This window comes from Pogonomyrmex barbatus, unplaced genomic scaffold (genome assembly GCF_055798465.1).
Source record: "Pogonomyrmex barbatus isolate J1 unplaced genomic scaffold, ASM5579846v1 scaffold6, whole genome shotgun sequence".
NCBI classification, from domain to species: Eukaryota; Metazoa; Arthropoda; class Insecta; order Hymenoptera; family Formicidae; genus Pogonomyrmex; species Pogonomyrmex barbatus.
Genome location: NW_028297160.1, coordinates 7,833,545 through 7,851,096, shown reverse-complemented (window position 1 = coordinate 7,851,096; position 17,552 = coordinate 7,833,545). Strand labels below are relative to the sequence as shown.

The 17,552-nt window shown below is 30.0% G+C and overlaps 3 protein-coding genes across 9 annotated transcripts in view; 2 read left to right on the top strand and 1 right to left on the bottom strand.

Moving 5' to 3' along the window:
- Positions 1–17,552, top strand: part of Fs(2)Ket (Importin subunit beta Fs(2)Ket) — a 32,308-nt gene that overhangs the window by 13,765 nt on the left and 991 nt on the right. The window contains exon 7 of one of the 3 annotated variants that reach the window (XM_089082443.1): positions 624–764. The exons of 1 other annotated variant lie outside the window; for it this stretch is intronic. In XM_089082443.1, the coding sequence (XP_088938569.1) occupies position 624 (1 nt within the window). In that variant the 3' untranslated portion in view covers positions 625–764. Of the gene's footprint in view, positions 1–588; positions 765–17,552 lie in introns of those variants that run through there. One more of the 3 variants, XM_089082441.1, reaches the window with a different exon arrangement.
- CarT (Carcinine transporter) lies at positions 802–6,692 on the top strand. Of its 4 annotated transcripts, XM_089082451.1 has the most exons (12): positions 876–945; positions 1,208–1,210; positions 1,593–1,852; positions 2,449–2,634; positions 2,994–3,097; positions 3,439–3,593; positions 3,740–3,908; positions 4,310–4,558; positions 4,990–5,204; positions 5,388–5,569; positions 5,783–5,961; positions 6,271–6,692. In XM_089082451.1, exons 1-12 carry the CDS (start codon positions 876–878, stop codon positions 6,473–6,475), a joined length of 1,977 nt encoding a protein of 658 aa, XP_088938577.1. In that variant the 3' UTR covers positions 6,476–6,692. The 4 variants fall into 4 exon arrangements, with proteins under 4 accessions (XP_088938575.1, XP_088938574.1, XP_088938576.1 ...); XM_089082449.1 differs by lacking the exon at positions 1,208–1,210 and having other exon boundaries at positions 802–941; positions 1,631–1,852; XM_089082448.1 differs by lacking the exon at positions 1,208–1,210 and having other exon boundaries at positions 802–941; positions 1,631–1,852; positions 2,973–3,097.
- Positions 6,991–10,968, bottom strand: LOC105422156 (uncharacterized). 2 transcript variants are annotated; one of them, XM_011631425.3, is made up of 8 exons: positions 10,756–10,968; positions 10,048–10,155; positions 9,589–9,798; positions 8,652–9,197; positions 8,239–8,308; positions 8,002–8,164; positions 7,274–7,504; positions 6,991–7,181 (listed from the first exon to the last, which is right to left on the bottom strand). In XM_011631425.3, the coding sequence occupies exons 1-8, from the start codon at positions 10,780–10,782 to the stop codon at positions 7,154–7,156; spliced, it is 1,383 nt and encodes a 460-aa protein (XP_011629727.1). In that variant the 5' UTR covers positions 10,783–10,968; the 3' UTR covers positions 6,991–7,153. The 2 variants fall into 2 exon arrangements, with proteins under 2 accessions (XP_011629727.1, XP_025072900.1); XM_025217115.2 differs by lacking the exon at positions 6,991–7,181 and having other exon boundaries at positions 7,354–7,504; positions 8,013–8,164; positions 10,756–10,965.

Sequence of the window (17,552 nt, the reverse complement as noted above, 5' to 3'; positions counted from 1 at the left end):
TTGCATCATCATTCGTAATAGTATGTATATGTCAGCGTTATTCTTAATCTCTCTTAAGTACCTTTAACCTAATTGAATTAGAAGGACTCACTCCACGGCACACGCGTCACAAATTAACCGCACGTTGCATTTCTGATACGTTCTTTCGAATAGGACAAACGTGCTCGTGGAATCGATCAAGCTGTCATGTCATTTATTTATAATAAATCAAATATCGCGTTTTTTTTAACTGACAAAGCTTAACGTGAATGTAATACAACTAAATCACATTTGACGTTTGGTGCATTGATCACATTATATCAAAGAAGATCGACGTTTGTAATTGTGCTTCACAGTTCCTGAAAATCATTTATGTTCCCATTTATCGAAAATCCTGATTGTGGAAAGTTAATTATATAAATTTCTATTTTTTCATTTTTTAAATTCTAAACATTAGAAAACACATTATATATTTTCCGTATCTTTTTGGATATTTTATCTGAAAAGTGAATGAAAGGATTATGAATTTATTTTATGTATACCGATAAATAATCTACAAAAATATCAAATACTAAACTCGGCAACTGGAAGAATACTCGAACTCACTAGTGTTCTTGTATTTTGGACCCGTGTCCTGTTAATAGAAGACGAAGTGCGGCGAATCGCCGTCGGTGCTGAAATCGTTGAAGTGCATGGTGCACTTTTGTGAGTCCACCAAAGAAAGAGAAGTCATACTCTTGTGCTTTTATTGCGGAGGGAAACGGGCAAGATACGATGCAACGCGCTTCGCATCGGTCGAATTATCCACGGATGGAAGCTAATGCACGTCACGTGACGCCTTTATAAGGTATCATCAGGGCTTTCGATAACGCGAAACGAGGTTGAAGTTCATCGAAATGGAGCGACAGAATGACGACAGTGGCTCGATTCGGACCGATAATGCCAGAGTTGCGGAAAATGACGTAAGTATTATTTTTTTATTGTCGCTTCCTCGAAGAATATTTCTTTGTTCTTAGGATATCTCTTTTGATTTTTAATTACATCACGGAAGAGAAATCTGATACTAAAAATATAAAGATATTAAATTGATTGATTCTTCGCTCGCTAATCAATTATCGAAATGACATACTTTTCGTTATCTTGTTAACATACAAATTAATCACATGTCGTAAAACATGATTTAGTATATAACAATAATCTTCCAATCTCCAAGACGAATTTAAATGAGGATGTAAAGTTTCAACATCTTTATCTTTTAGTTAGTCAATAGTTTTTTTACTATGTTTGACTAATTTGAAAGATTTCTGAAAGAATTTTAATTGTCTCGTAACACAAAAATATGGAAAGATAATGACCGACTCCTATAATTTTTTAAAAATGAAAATTCTAATGGAGAATTAAGTTTCAACAAATGAATGACAATAATCTAATTTTATAAATATCTTATAATTAACTTTATTGCTGAATTTTTTAGAGTTTAGTTTTTAATTGCAAAAATAATATTAAATATTTTTAAAACGTAAATATTAAAAATGAAAAGCGTCATTATTAATCGACTTCAGAGAAATGAAAATAGCCAAAAATAACAATGATAGCGATGTTCTTCTAATGAGATTCGATCGCGAATGTTTCTGCACGAAATGTCTCGCAGGATGACTTCGATCTCGACGACCTTTTGCCGATCGTCGGCGAATTTGGTCGTTATCAGAAGCAATTGCTATGGCTGGTCTGTTTGCCGGCGTGTTTGCCCTGCGGCTTTTGCGCCTTCAATCAATTGTTCATGGCAGACACGCCATCGCACTGGTGCAAGGTGCCGGGTTTAGAGAACATGGATTCCGTTCGCAGAAGACGTCTCGCCATTCCCGCGAGTCAGGTGCAGTCGATGGTGTGAGAGAATGCAATGTCGATGCTTTGTAGATGCAACGCCGCTCTTGTACGTCGACTCGTAAAGACGTCGATTATATGTTGATGCGTTGCGTCACTTCCTTTTCTTCATTTGCGGCTCATCACGCCGTATCTTCTTTCCGTATTTAGCGCTAGACGTGCTATTTGCTGTATATCCTATCGGTGTAATTCTCTTCTTAATTATATTCTATCATAACTTATTTTCCTCTCTGTACACGTGTAACGTTTACTCGATTATTTCCGTCGTACGTAAACTTAATTGCAAATTGGGTTGTTTAGTTAGTGCTTAGAAACTTATAGATAGAGCAAGCTAATTCCAGATTAGTTTACTCTTACTTTGACGTTAGGAGTAATCAACCTCGATAAATGCAACGCTGTACAAGAGTAATTTTATAGCAGCCCAAGTAGAATGCGTTAAACCCTGGGACGAGTAAAGGCTGTCATTTGTTTCACGCAATTGGATGCATTCCGGTAGAATGAATCCCGTCTTACAGTTTGTAGCGAATGTATTATTCATGCGACGTCGCAGAGTCTGGCGCTAAAAGATATGTCATGTGAAAGCAGGATGATAACGAAACGTACAGCCAGTGTACGCGATACGACATCGATTGGACGACGACGACAACGACGATGGAGAATTACTCTATCGTGGCGACGTATTCTATACCCAACACATCGTGGTCTGTCGTGCCCTGCGATCATGGCTGGGAGTACGAGGCCTCGGAAATGACATCATCTATCGTCATCGATGTATGTCCGTCTATCTAATTGTACAGAAAAAAACTGAACAACTTGTTATTTGGGCTTTTCAAACCGTAGTTAAATTAATAATTTATAAGTTAATAACAAATATAAATGTATTATTCAAAAACAAATTGAATTTCGAAATTTTATGATGATACATAATTTCACCCGTTTCTGATAAAAAAATACAATCACAAACGTACTAAAATCTTTTTATGAAGATGCATATAAAATATTTTATTCAGATTTTATTTTTAATTTGAAAAAAATGCAAGAATAAACTTCTTTTTTTTTTAATAAAAGGAGCAAAATATTTTGGCCAACAGCCAAATGTTGCATTTTAGAAAACCGCAATCATGTTACAGTTTGATCTCGTGTGTGATCGTGCGATCTATCCAACGATTGGTTTGGTGGTCCTTAATACAGGAGGTCCCATAGGAGTATATCTGTTCGGTACATTAAATGACAGGTAAAGAAGTAGAAGACAAGTAGATATCTATTAATTAAAAAAAATTTGATTTCTACACTTATAAATCTCGTTTCAAACACATTTTTTTGTATTAGATTATCACAATTATCTTGTTTACTTCCCTGAGCAAATTAAAAATTATCAAAATATCTTATCCATTTATTTCAGTATCAGATTTTAATAGGATTTTACAGATTATTTATCTTACATTTTAATTTATTTAATGATGTTATATTTAAATTTAATTGAGTTTTTATCAGTTGGAATTTTATCAGATTGAATTAACAAACAATTTTCTTATATATTAACGTTGTTAATGAATGATAATTTATTTTGGATAGAATCGGTCGAAGGTTATCCTTTTTCACGTGTTTGGCGACATTAATAACCGGTAGCTTTCTAACAGCAATTTCGAACAATTTTTGGACTTGGGCTTCTACACGTTTTGTCGTTGGTTTGACAATACCAGCAATTTATCAAATACCTTTTATTATATGTAAGCATTACTTGTGAACTTAAATATACAATAAATAAATTTGAATTTTATCATTGATAAGGATTATTTTATTAATCGGTCTAATTAAAATCTTATCTATCAATTCATTGAATTTGGCGAGATTTAGTATAAATATGTTTTTATAGCCTTGGAACTGGTCGGTCCAAATTATCGTTCATTCGTCACGGTTATGACTTGCACTTTCTATACGATGGGCCTTTGCATGCTAGCAGGCGTCACTTACTTGATACGCGATTGGCGAACACTCGCCGTAACCACGAGTGCGCCTTTCCTGATATACTTTTTTTATTGGTGGTGAGTGAACAATTAATGCTACCATTGAAGATTATAATAAACATAAGAATAAATTGTATATAAATTGACGTTAGATAATTACATCTATGATTTATGAAAGTTTGTGATAAGGTATATTTTTAATTCTTATCACTAATTAATTCTGAAGCATCTGTCTAATTTATTGAGTTGTCATCAATTTATGAAAACAAATGTTTTTAATTTTGAAATAATTCTAAACGGATTTTGAATTTTATATTATCAAAATTTTTATAGCGATACACAAACACAGATAAATATGCTTATCACTAACATAATGCTCTTATTGTCATCGAGACCGCGTCCTTCGAAATAATTTTTACTTTTTTTTTTATACACAAATACATGTAAGCATTTGCATAAAATATTAGAGATCGTTATAGGTTCTTACCGGAGTCACCGCGGTGGTTGTTAGCGAAAGGTCGATTAAGTGAGGCTAATGATATTCTTGAAACTTTGGCCCGTGTGAATGGCAAAGAACTTCCAGTATCATTCACACAAAAACTTCGTCAGCGTATGACGATGTCGAGATCGAAGAGCGAGGAGGAGAGACTACGAACTGGTCCCGGTGTTCTCTCGCTCTTCAAAACGCCAAATATGTGTCTCAAAACATGTCTTATTACTTTAAACTGGTAAGTCAAAATAAGCATATGTTACAAATTATCATGTAAATTATCGGTATATTTAACAAATTACCCGTGTATCAGAGATTATTTTTTATTTGTGATTCTTTTTTAGACTTTGCTTATCACATTCCTTTTTGATAATTATTGTTAAAAAAAAGAAGCAAAAAGTTTTGTTTGATTTATTCACGATTTTTCTGTGATTTTTTAAAATATTTCATATGGATCCATATTGCAAATTTTAATCTTTCTAAAAACATAAATTAATTAACATTTGTGTCAATTTATCCATCTGCAAATATGATTATCTGCTTTTGATTTCTTTTTTAGATAAAATATCTTAGAGATTCGTAAATTTTTCAAAAGCTAAAATACGTTAATTTATAAAAATTTCTCATAATAGTATAAGAAGATATAAATAGATTTTGTTATGATCATAGGTTTGCCAATAATATGGTGTATGTGGGTCTTTCCTATTACGGGCCAGCTTTAGGGAACGAGGAACATTTGAGTTTTCTGTTTTCTTCTCTGGCCGAGATTCCCAGTTACATCGCTTGCTGGGTTGTAATGGATCGATGGGGCCGCCGATGGCCGCTGTGTTTGTGCATGGTCGTGGCTGGAGTATCATGTGTTGCAACGGTGCTGTTATCGCCCGGTATGCACTGCTGGTCAATTAATTAATGACTTGATTAATTAGCAAGATAATCAATCAATTGTGTAACATGCCGATATTGCCGACAGTAATAAGTCAGTTACTTAACATAGTAGAGAGTTATAATACGAAAAAATTATGGCGTATTGGTTTCACAGTTACTATTTTTCATATTTTTCATTTAAGATGCTGTCACGGAGACCTTGATCTTATTTCTCATATCGAAGTCTGCGATATCGGCGTCCTTTCTAATTATTTACCCCTTCGCCGGGGAACTCTATCCTACGCAATTACGCGGAGTTGCCATTGGCTTTTCCGCATACGTCAGCGGCCTCGGACTCATCATTATACCTTTCGTAACATATCTCGTAAGTTCGTATTTTAATTTTATTTCAATAATTTTTCTGTTTTTTTCTGCTGTTATTTCTGCTGCAAAATAAATTATATTCTTTCAAAACTTGCTAAGAGAGTTATTGTGCATTGCTTAATTTATTATCTTATTAAATACTAAAGAAATATATTTGTTTCTTATAATGCGTGTTTTTATAATATATCGAATATTTTATGAACACAATCTACAGGGAAAAGAAAATCTTGTGCTGCCTTTGGTTATCTTGGGCGTGATCTCGGTAATCGGTGGATTATCTGGATTGCGGCTACCAGAAACATTGCATCACCGTCTACCACAAACAGTTGAAGAAGGAGAATTATTTGGCAAAAATTGGTCATGTGCGGATTGCATTCGTTGTGTTCCAATAAAGTATGTGTTTGACACTAAATGGTTATTTATGATATTTTGCGCTCACAGAAAATTATTTTGCTTTATTAATCTGAAATTCCCGGATTTTACAAAAAAATTTTTTTCAATATATTATAACGAAATATTATATATAAAAATAATTAATTTAATAGTTAATACTATTTTATAGAAGATTGAATTAGTTAGAAACTTAAAAATTATTTTAACGATGTATTCTATAAATTGTTTTTGATATAATTTTGATATTTTGTTGGTTTTTTAATGATTTTAATTAAAGAATTTTATTGTATTAAAATTTGTGTTTTTTAGACCATCATCAATTACGACTTCTTATGAGAACTTGTCGACGCGAGAAACGGTAGAGATGCAGGAAATGCCTGAAGTGAGACTTGCTTCATCTATTTTGGAAGAACGGCCGAGCACGGCAAATGTTCGCCGTTTGGTTCGTCAGTCCAGCGTAATGGATACTCAACGCGATTCTGATGGAACTATGAAGATGACTTATTGGTTTTAGCTTTAATTACTTTTTAAATCAAACATATTCTAGTCAAAATAAAATCTTTTTGTTTTTTTTTCCTGCAATTAAATTATTTTTTAATATTATATATAGCGTTTTATCTCTATCGTTTATAAAACATTTGTGGTATATATAACTATATATAAGAAAAATGATTCATGTACATAAAGAAATAATTTATTCTATGGAATAAATGTTATTTTAGTAAAAAGTATTCTTGTGATAAATTATATTTTCACTCGTCTTGTCTTAATTAAGCTCCTTTTTTGTTGATATAAAATTTCATAATAAAATCGGTTAAATAACAGCGAAAATGAAAATTTAATTTATTTAATTGACTTACTTGGAGTGTCATCTCTTGAAGTGTCGAGGGTGAAAGTCCAGTCGTTATCTATATTGAATACATATCTCTAACGTATTTTTTATCTCTCGAAATTTTACGTCGACGCTATGTAATCTTGTCTTTAGAAAACAAGATAATAAAGAAAAATAGAGTGAATATACAATTGATGTTGTGTCCACGATGCAGTTTATTCACATTTGGTATACAAAACACGAGGATAACGAGAAAAATGAGAGTGAGGAGTTTCAGCCTCGAGTGCCTTCCTTTGTGCAGAGCTCGGGGTAAGATTTTAATTTTCGCGCATGTATTCTCTCCTAATTCGATTCGTCGGTTTACAGACGAGTGGTCCTGTTATAGCAGCTGTAAGCAAGAAAATCATTATACATATATAATTGAGATTTAGGATATACTTTTTTGATATACTCTATATTTTCACTCGCGAATTGATTTACCTTTCCAGAAGTCGCCGCTTTAGCTCAGGCGGATACGAAACGTAGATGTAATGATCGGGCATGTCCTCGCTCGACAAGGGGCGATTCTCATCCCCATGATCGCCCTTCCGTCTCTCCAACCTACCCTCATTATGAATACTAGGATCATGCAACGGAGAAGTACTCGAACGATCTGTGCTTCCGTTGTAATCCACACTTCCGGTGCCGTCTAACCTATCTTCATCCGCGGTACTGCATACAACGAATATGTATAAGAATTACTTTTTTTATTAGGTATTCCAATATAACGAACAATACAAAATATGCATAGCATCTTACTAATAATATTATCGATAGTTGACATGATTATTTTTATTTCCATCTACTTAATTTTAATTAAAGTATAAGAGAAGATCGTAAAAGATAAATTGTCTTACATAAAATAATATTATAAAAGTTTATTTAAAAAATCTATGATGAATACGTAATAATAAATATATAATTGATGATAATTGTTATTTGATGATATTTCTCGACTATCAATAGACAAAGTTCTTTTTTATATGTATTCTTTTGCATAAACGTTTTTTTAAAATTGCAAAAAAAATTTGCATCTTTTTCAAAAATTTTTGCAAAAATTTGCATCTTTTTCAACAAGCGAGATAATTTCTCTACTAATACATCGATTTTTATCTTATGAAAACATTTGTAGGAATTTTCTTTAATTCAGCACACTTGAAGCAGCATACTTGAACCAGACCCAGATTATGTAATAACACGCGTAGATCGACGAGAACAGGAGCAGCATGAAGACAATCAGCAGGTACCATGGTGTGTGACGTTGCGGTCTTTTCGTATCCTCCCAATATCTATCACAGCTGAGATACCAGCAAATCGCTCGGTTTAGCTCACCTGTCGATATAAATCACGATTGATCGAGAAATGTTAAGTATGAGTTACGGTTATTAACATAATCGATCGCGTACCTTCGATCTCTTGGAAATCTCGTACGGAAAGATTGGCAAGCAGTCCGGCGATGCAATCGCGCACGAGTATCTGTTGACGATCGCGTGATAAACGCGATTATTACATATCATTGGTATATACAGACGGGCGTGTCTGCAAGCGTGTTTTGCGTGTCTCTTGTGCTTTATCTCTTGTAATATTAAACGGGATCAAAGATCGTACACTATCTGTAAATTCCGACTATCTGTGTCCAGCCAGATTTCAATTGAATTATCTTTAAAATATAATAGTCGGAGATAGTGCAGGAACTTTTATCATCGATACTCACTCTGATAACAACATATATTTTGATAAAAAAATATTTTAAAGTTGAGATAAATAGCTATAGCATCGAAACACAATGCGACTATGTGACAATTTCACTTCAACTCACTTCACATTGGGTCTTCAGCTTCTGCAATTCCTCTGGTTTGCAATTGGACTTCAATTTCCTCAAATGCAACCCTCGTCGTCTCTGTTTCTTGTCGACAGCGGGCAACGCCGCTTCCACGAGATTCTCTTCGTCTTCCGGCTCCTCTTCGTCATCCTCATCTTCATCCTCCTCGTCACAAGCGTTGCTCTTGTTATCCGTCTCGGCAATCTCGTTGTGATAGGATGGTCTCGCTAATCTATGATTGTGCATTTCGCCGCTGTCATGATCGTCGCGACGGCAATAACGCTGCAGATTCGTCATCGCACCACCGCCGGCGATGGCGCAGGATTTGTCCGCAGGATACATCCTGGCGAGGCCACGCGACCCGCACGGCACGACGGAAATGCTGCGCCGCTGTTGCTGTTGCTCGGTAGTTTCGCGCCATACTTGAATATCGGTATTCAGATGACCTCCGTCATCGTCCACCGAGTTTTCGAAGTCGCGGTTGCCTAGCACGTCGCAGCGCATGATATCGCAATAATCCGCTAGGCATACCGCGTCTTCTGCCTAAAAAAAGAAGATAAAAGCTCCATTTTTCCTCCATATCAATATTAACCGATAAAAAAAGGTGAATTGGTGATTATCAAAATTAAATGAAGTCTTCAACTTTTGTTTCATAAGATTGTGTAATCACAAATAGGAAAAAAGAAATATCTCTTAACAGAGATATATATTTACATTATTGTAAAAAATTTATATATGTTTGTCTGTTCTTCTGATATAAATAATTTTTATAAGTGATTACAATAGAATTTATTTCAAATTATTTAGTTTGATTTATATTTGTTAAGTTTTATTTAATTTACAATATAACTATCTAGAGCGGAACATTCTGATTTCATTTTCTAGATAAAAAAATTATCAATAAGCGTTAAGAACGACACATAATTTATCTTACCGTATTCACATTGCTTTTGTGTCTGTTATCGAAATGGGCATCCAAATGTTTCTCGGCATAGAAAGACTTGCCGCACAGTCCACAAGTCCATTGTGATGGCCTGTGCTGATGCTTCGCCTTTTGTTGTGGCCGAAAAATATCTCGACTTTCGTGAAATGGGCATTCCAAAGGCAATTCTACCTGATACTTCTTCAGTATTGGCATCCATCTCTGAAATTTCGGCAAAATATAAAATGTTATCTTGTTATTCCGATCTCATCTTTTTATAACTTCATAATTCAATAAATTCAATAAATAAAAACATTGTTCAATTTAAAAAAAAATTAAGGATACGTACATTTTATTTTTCAAATAAAAACATTTTGCGTCAAATTTTTTTTATTGTTAGAGATATTCCTAATTTCCGATTGTTTCTATTAATATTGTTTCATTGATAAACGGATATACACACTCTCTAACCTTGTGAACTATCCTCCTCACTACGGATGCTCGATCGCGGGGACATGATATTTTAAAGATGCTGGGACCCGGCCATGGAATCACAGATAAAAGCAATACTGCTAAAACCTAGAAAAAAGATAATGTAATATTATTTAATTGCCGGAAATGTATAATATTTCTATAAAAAGTTAAAAGATTAATTTTATAATTCTTCTTTCAAACACCTTTTATAATGAGACAAATGGTCAGAAGAGAGAACTCCTCTTTAATGTTTATATAAACGCTCATAATATAGACGACATAAAACACGCAATAGTTTTTTTTTTGACACAATATAGACAGCTTCCTTATTCACGTATATGACATTTTAATTAAGGCCGCATTACGATCGACTAATAAATGGCAAACGTCAAAGTGACGCACGAGTGAATGTATCAACCTTATACAGTCCGTAACAATATATATGTATACTGCCAAAGAGTACTCTTCCTCAAGGCACACATGCATAAGTAATGCAATCGATAAAAACGTCACCACTTGCTCACGCACATTAATACTTTTTTAACTACCCTTAATCACGGCACGTTGGACCGTGCTGCTCTCTTATCTATGAAACCTGCGACTTTTTTCACACACATGAAGCAATTCGATTGATTTATTATGAATCCCCCGGGCACATCGAACGAATACGATACGAGGTATATCGCTGAGGACAGGAATAATTACCTCGAGGTGAAAGGGTTGGGTCTTCATTCATAGCCCAAATGCTGCGTGCAAGAGTGATTCGGCGTGACGATTACTTGCTTCGATTTACTTGATTCTGTCAATTCCTTGAGACAATCGTTTCTTCGTACGAGTAGCCGCCAACCGAGGGTATGTGGGAGCACTGCAGGGTCCACGTCGACATGGCCGTCACCCTTGAGCGCAGGTTTCAAGCATAGACAGGGATGTCGCAGTGCTGGCAAATGTACTGCTAGGAGTAATTAAACAAATAATAACATATTTGATACGTATTAACAATACAGTTTACTGTTAAAGATTTCATTTACATTACCGTGTATGTTTCTTTAATTACATTATTTAAGCAACGTATGTAAATTTAAATTTAAATTTTTTTAAATACTATTCTTTTAAATACTATTTTTAAATACTATTCTCACAACACGTTTACGTTATCTTTAGAATAGATAACTTGCACTGTTAATTATCTTGTAAGAATTTTACAAGTATTTTTTCTGCTTAAGTTTAAAATATTATTTAGATGTAAAATAAAATAATATTGCTGTGCATACAACAATAATAAAATAATCTTTTAAGATCTACTTGTTATAATTGAACTTATAATTAATTTTAACAATACTTAAGATATATTTACATTTTAAAAGATTTTATATTTTATTTAGTTTTTTAACACATATTACTGAAAGATTTCTTTGAGACGCTCCTGTCTTGGCAAGCGTCATCAGCGTCGGCGTCGCCGTCGATGAAGATGCGCCGACGCATTACCACTTTAACAAACTCGAAACTACTAACGCGCAGAACTGGCGGCTTTATAAAGAACATGTTATGCACAATGGAATGCAATATTATTTCGAAATCATATACTCTGTGCTTACTTTGTTGTAAATTACGATAATTATTCAAATTTCATAAAAGAATAAATAAGAAAATAACAATAAAATCAATATAAAAATATACATCTTATATTTTTATTTTTAAATTGTTTTATTTTAAAATTTTCTTACTTACTTAAATTACTTATTATAAATAATACTAACTGTTCAGGTAAGATCTGTTTCCGTATTGACGTTTTTTACCTTAATACTATGCTGGATACAAAAGGAACAAAGGTTGTGTCCCGCTGATTTTAAAAGAGACTTTAAAAATTCTATCAGGTAAGAAATTTTAAATGGCATAGTATAATAGTAGAAGAGTCAATCTCTTTCTTTAAAACAAAATAGAAAAAAAATTGACGTTTTAAAAGAAGCATCAATTGCCAGTTTTAAAAATGAGTGATTGACTATCAAGGAAAAAGAAACTAAAGTTAGATAAAGAAATTACTATCACATAAGATTTTCATAGAATTGATTGACAGGATTAAATTAAAATAAGAAAAAAATAATATAACGATTACCAATTAACAACTAGAAGAAAATAAGTACATCACATAAAAGTAAAACAAGAAAATAATAAAGCAAAATAGTAATTACATGTAAATTTACATACTTGAAAAAAATTGAAAAGATTTTAATTTATTATTGTAATTTATTTATTATTGTAAATATTTCAATTGTTTTGTAATAGTTTTATTTAAGAAATTGAGCGCCGTATTCATCATAATAAACACAATGCACTTTTCCAAGTATAACGTTAGATGGCAAGAGAATGATATATTTCAGTCTTTGAAAATTTACTTTACTCAAAGTAAAACATGTTTATTTTAATTTTTGTTTAATTATTTTGTAATAATCGAATCAAATTTATTTCAGCTAGCTATAAAATGTTTTATACAATAAAATTAAGTAAAATATTATATAACTATTTATACAATTAATATCGATATATAATGACATGACTTCCATCATTAAATATTACGTATATATTTATTATTATTTTTATATAACGTCAAAATATTATTTAATTACTAGAATAATAATAATAATAATAATTTCTTCTGAATAATTTATGTCGTATGTATTTAGTTGAATCATTTATTTACTTTGTTTAATAATGAAGGTTTAATAATAAATTATTTAAGTAATGTAAAGTTCATCGCATTTTCTATTAAGCGGAAAAATCTATGAAAATATATGATTTGTATCTATGATTATATAGTGATTTTTATATATATATATATATATATATATATATTTTCCATTTATATTTATATTATATTTATGTATATTATTTATATATATCCTATTTATATATATATATATATATATATATATATATAAATAGGATATATATAAATAGATAAAAGTATAATAAAAATCTATATACATATATTATTAAATCAATACTGACTTTACATATCAGATGATATTTAATCTTCTAATAAGTGAACAATAATAGTATTACAATATATATATATATATATACATAGAGCGACTTGACACGTATTAATATCTTATCTTGGTCTATATATATATGCATATGTATATGTATATATACTGCATATATATATATATATATAAAATAGTGTAATTATTTAATAAAATAATATGACAGATTTAAATTATAAAATTCTGTATTATGAATGTTGCGTAAATATCTAAAGAATTCCTCATTTCTCATTTTTTCATTAGGAATTGTAAATATACGACTTACGTAATTGACATGTACGACTAAATTTATGTGACATGCGCTTGTTTATGCATTCTAATTTAGAAACATTATAAAGCAATTTTGCAACGCTCTTCATTAATTATTTTTATAGCATTTATTCCTAATTCAGAATTTTTTTATTTTAATTTTTGTAGACTCGAAATCATCAGAATAAAGAATGGGCTTTGATAAATAGAATATTTTTTTTCATCGTATTTTAAATTAAATAAATAATAGTAATAATTTCTTAATTGTATAAAAACAGCGATACTTCTCGAGCAGGAAATGATTCAATATAATTTAAAATTAAACATGTTTATAAAATTCTTATTTGTTATTTCAAAAATCTTCATTTTTTTCACAAAATAATTATAACAGATTGATAAATATTTTAGATTTTAGATGATTGAATACGAGCATTTTTTCACAGCTGCATTTTTCAATGAGATTTCGCATTGTTTGCATTAATTCGGTTTCCCCATGATACATTTTTTACGAGATGAGAAGATCTTTTTGTTGTATTACGTATAATTTATATTACTTATGTATATATTACCTATGTATATATTTATATTACCTATGTATATATTACCATGTATAACTACTTGAATTAATATTTAAGATGCATTTAAATATTAAATAGTTGCGATATATGATTTATAATTATTAATATATTTTTAATTTTAATTTTAATTTTAATTTCACTAGTGAACTTTATCTTTGTAACAACACATGGTTTTATATATGACTTCTTTTTCTTTTCATTCCTCACACTTCTTTCCGATAGGATAAGTCAATGGTGGGGGGAGTCAGATATCTCCAACCTCGTCTGAAGTTCAGCTGGTTTGTCAAAGAACACAGTCTGCTAGTAAAACCGGCTACGTGAAGATTAATGAACGATCGATCTATCATTAGCAATTTAACTGGCGATTGTTTAGTTTGTGCGAGTTTCCTCGCGTCGAGAACCGCGAGTTCTTTGCGTTGAAATATTATATACGTGCACGAAAATTGTAAATTTAGCTATAGCATCGTTTCGTCGTCGTTGCATTCCTTGCCAGCATTGTGAAAGGTCTTACAGCGTCAATGAGATTGCGTTGTAACTCTATAAATAGAAGCTACAATTTATGATTTACCAAAGCGAAGAATAAGGCGTGTAACGTAAGTTTAATTCAAATCTATCTAAAATATTGCCAATAAAAATATGAATAAAAGTTATGTATTTTATATCAGGATATTAATATAAAAACATTGGTAAATATTTACTAATGAATTTTCTGTGAAAATAATATGTTGTAAAAGAGATCAAAGAAATTTATTTTCGAGAAAATTATATATATAACTTATATATAATTCCGATTATTATAATTGTAGGTGAAAATATCAGTAAATATTATATTTAAATCAAACGGTGTACGGTAATACATTTCATGCCAAATACACACACACACACACACACACACACACACACACACACACACATATATATGTAGAATAACATCATGACTTTATATTTATTCAAATAATAGAATGAATGATAATATAATGGATAGTAAAATAGAATAGAATATAATGTATGAATAATGGATGGTATTTTAGTCAGTGCGTAAAACTTTAAATCTTTTCTTTTTAAATGTATATGTAATTCAATAATTACAAAGGCCGACCATCGTGGTGTCATTTTGTGACGAACTTGAAGATGTTATGTATTTATACTGACCACACAAAAAATTTGGTAATAGCATAACATTTATTTTAATGTAATGTAAATAATCAGGGAATTATGTAAACAAGTTCTTTGAATTATGTAAAAATAAATATATATTAATAATATAATCAATAACAAATGTATTTCTATTTGAAAATGATACTTATATAAATATAGACGATTTCGATCCTTAAACTTACGCTCTGAAATTGCGCAATATATTTTTAAAAATTTTTAGTTGTAAACTGTATCAACCAATATCCGCATCGCATATTGTACTTATGTATACATAATACTTGTGTATATGTTATAATATGCAGAATGTAACGTAACGCATGATAATTTGCATTGAAATGCCATATTGAATAATATTCTGTTGATGTATAATTGTTTTTATCGGGATATAAAAACAACAGTAAGTCTCAACAAGTAATAAATAATTTTGATATAATTATCATAATCATGAAATTTTTATGAGTTATATTATATGGATATTTCAAAATAATACCGATAACTTGTAAGAATTAATAGAGAATAATAAACTAATATTTTAGAAATAATTGCTTATGCACGAAAATTTTATTGCATATTTAGTGTGAATTTATATGATTTAAAAATATATTTAATAATTTTATTGCAATTTTATGAAAAAATATAAATATTCTCGAACATGAGTTACAGAAAAAAAAACACTGCTAAGTTTATCATTTTTCATTAACTTTATAATGTCGGATTTATATTGTCGGATGTTTTGCAACATCCCGTATATATATGCGTATTATATTTGCGTAGATATGTATATATATATATATAACATCGTCGAGTTCATCTTCCTGACCTTCTGTTCTTATACCATTTGTCATTGTATACAATCGATTATTTATCTATTAAAACCTATTGCTACTTATTGATTACAGAATAAAATATAATTTCTAACTGCGTTTGTAAAACTTCTTAAAGTTTTAGGTAAAGTACAAATGATCATATCTACTATAACTTTTAAATTACTTTTATCTAGTGTAATTTAAAATTAAAAATAATTTTATTATAACGGATATGTGTAGATATATTTTCAATCGTTGCAGAAGATAAGCGTTGATGCAAACATTTGTGCAAATAAAATTAATTTTTTTATTATAAAACTTTTTTATATTGAGTATGAGTAATAATTTATTGAGCATTATTTATATATTTAACGAGGAAAATAATCTATGACCTGTATATTATATAAAAAAATACATTACATAAGACATAAAATAAATATTTAAATTAAAAAGAAATAAAATATTGTATATATATATATATATATATATATATATATATATATATATATATATCTTGTGTTACAACTTTATACAAATGTTATCCTATGTACAAAATAAACTTGTACGGGATGATATATTCACAATCAGTATTTAATTATATATATATATATACATACACATACACACATTGGTCTGAACAAATTTCCCTAAACAAATTATCTTTCTTTAGATAAATGAAAAAATTTTTATTACTTGATTAGGAATTGCGTTTCTGCATTCGCGATGATAGCATATCATATGGTATCATATATCACTCTAAACAGTAACGATAGATAACAGATAATAATAAAAGTATTCTTTGAACTTTGAACAGTGTACATTTTATTATCCGCTTGTTATTTAGATATTAAATGTACATTAGATATTGAATGTATTTACACACATGACTTTAATTACTTGACTTTTCGATTCTTTGAATGAGTCAGCATGTTTTTAACTGTAGTCGATTTATTCATGTCAATATATTTACACTCTTGATATCGTTAGTACCAGTGTTACTTAATATGAGATATAGTTTTAAATCAGAGATGAAACATTAGGCAAATAAATTCGCGAAATTCATTTTATATATGGCTGTTATAATTCATATATAATGATGATATAGTAGTATTCAATAATTTTATTGATGCATATTTCAATTTACAGTTTATATATTTTGCACATTTTAAAATTAACGTGCTAAAATTATCTGAAATGTTTGTATAAAAAGTTAAAAAAGTGTTTCTTATCCACTATAAATCCATTCTAAATTAAAAATATTTAAAAATGTTTTATAATTTATAAATAGCGATTAAGCGCTAATCTTTTTTTTTATGACAATTTAAAGTAAATAAATAAATAATTAGTATTAGTCACATACTTTTATGTATGATGATTTTATTAATTTCATCATGTTATTTTCTCAGAGATTATTAAATATAAAAATTTTTATTTTAAAATTGATTAGTATTTTCTTTTAGGGAATCTTAAAATAATAAATTTCTATAGAGAGCTTCTGCACTAAAATAGAAAAAAGAATATTATCTCTCCATTTTTAATAAATTAATAAGTAAATATTATAAAATTATAAAAAAATATTTTTTAGAAATTATTTTTGACAATATTATTCAGTAACAATTTGATACAAATGTAAGTGATTAATTTTTCGAATTATAAATAATACAAAA

Bases quoted from the DNA above. Each gene is read 5' to 3' on its own strand.
- CarT (XM_089082451.1), top strand. From the start codon at position 876: ATGGAGCGACAGAATGACGACAGTGGCTCGATTCGGACCGATAATGCC. The intron at 3,909-4,309 runs GTGAGTGAACAA...AGATCGTTATAG, and splicing joins ATATACTTTTTTTATTGGTG to GTTCTTACCGGAGTCACCGC. The intron at 5,205-5,387 runs GTATGCACTGCT...TTTTCATTTAAG, and splicing joins AACGGTGCTGTTATCGCCCG to ATGCTGTCACGGAGACCTTG.
- LOC105422156 (XM_011631425.3), bottom strand. From the start codon at position 10,782: ATGAAGACCCAACCCTTTCACCTCGAG. The intron at 9,198-9,588 runs GTAAGATAAATT...TTCTTTTTTTAG, and splicing joins ACAAAAGCAATGTGAATACG to GCAGAAGACGCGGTATGCCT. The intron at 7,182-7,273 runs GTAAATCAATTC...TCTTGCTTACAG, and splicing joins AAGCGGCGACTTCTGGAAAG to CTGCTATAACAGGACCACTC.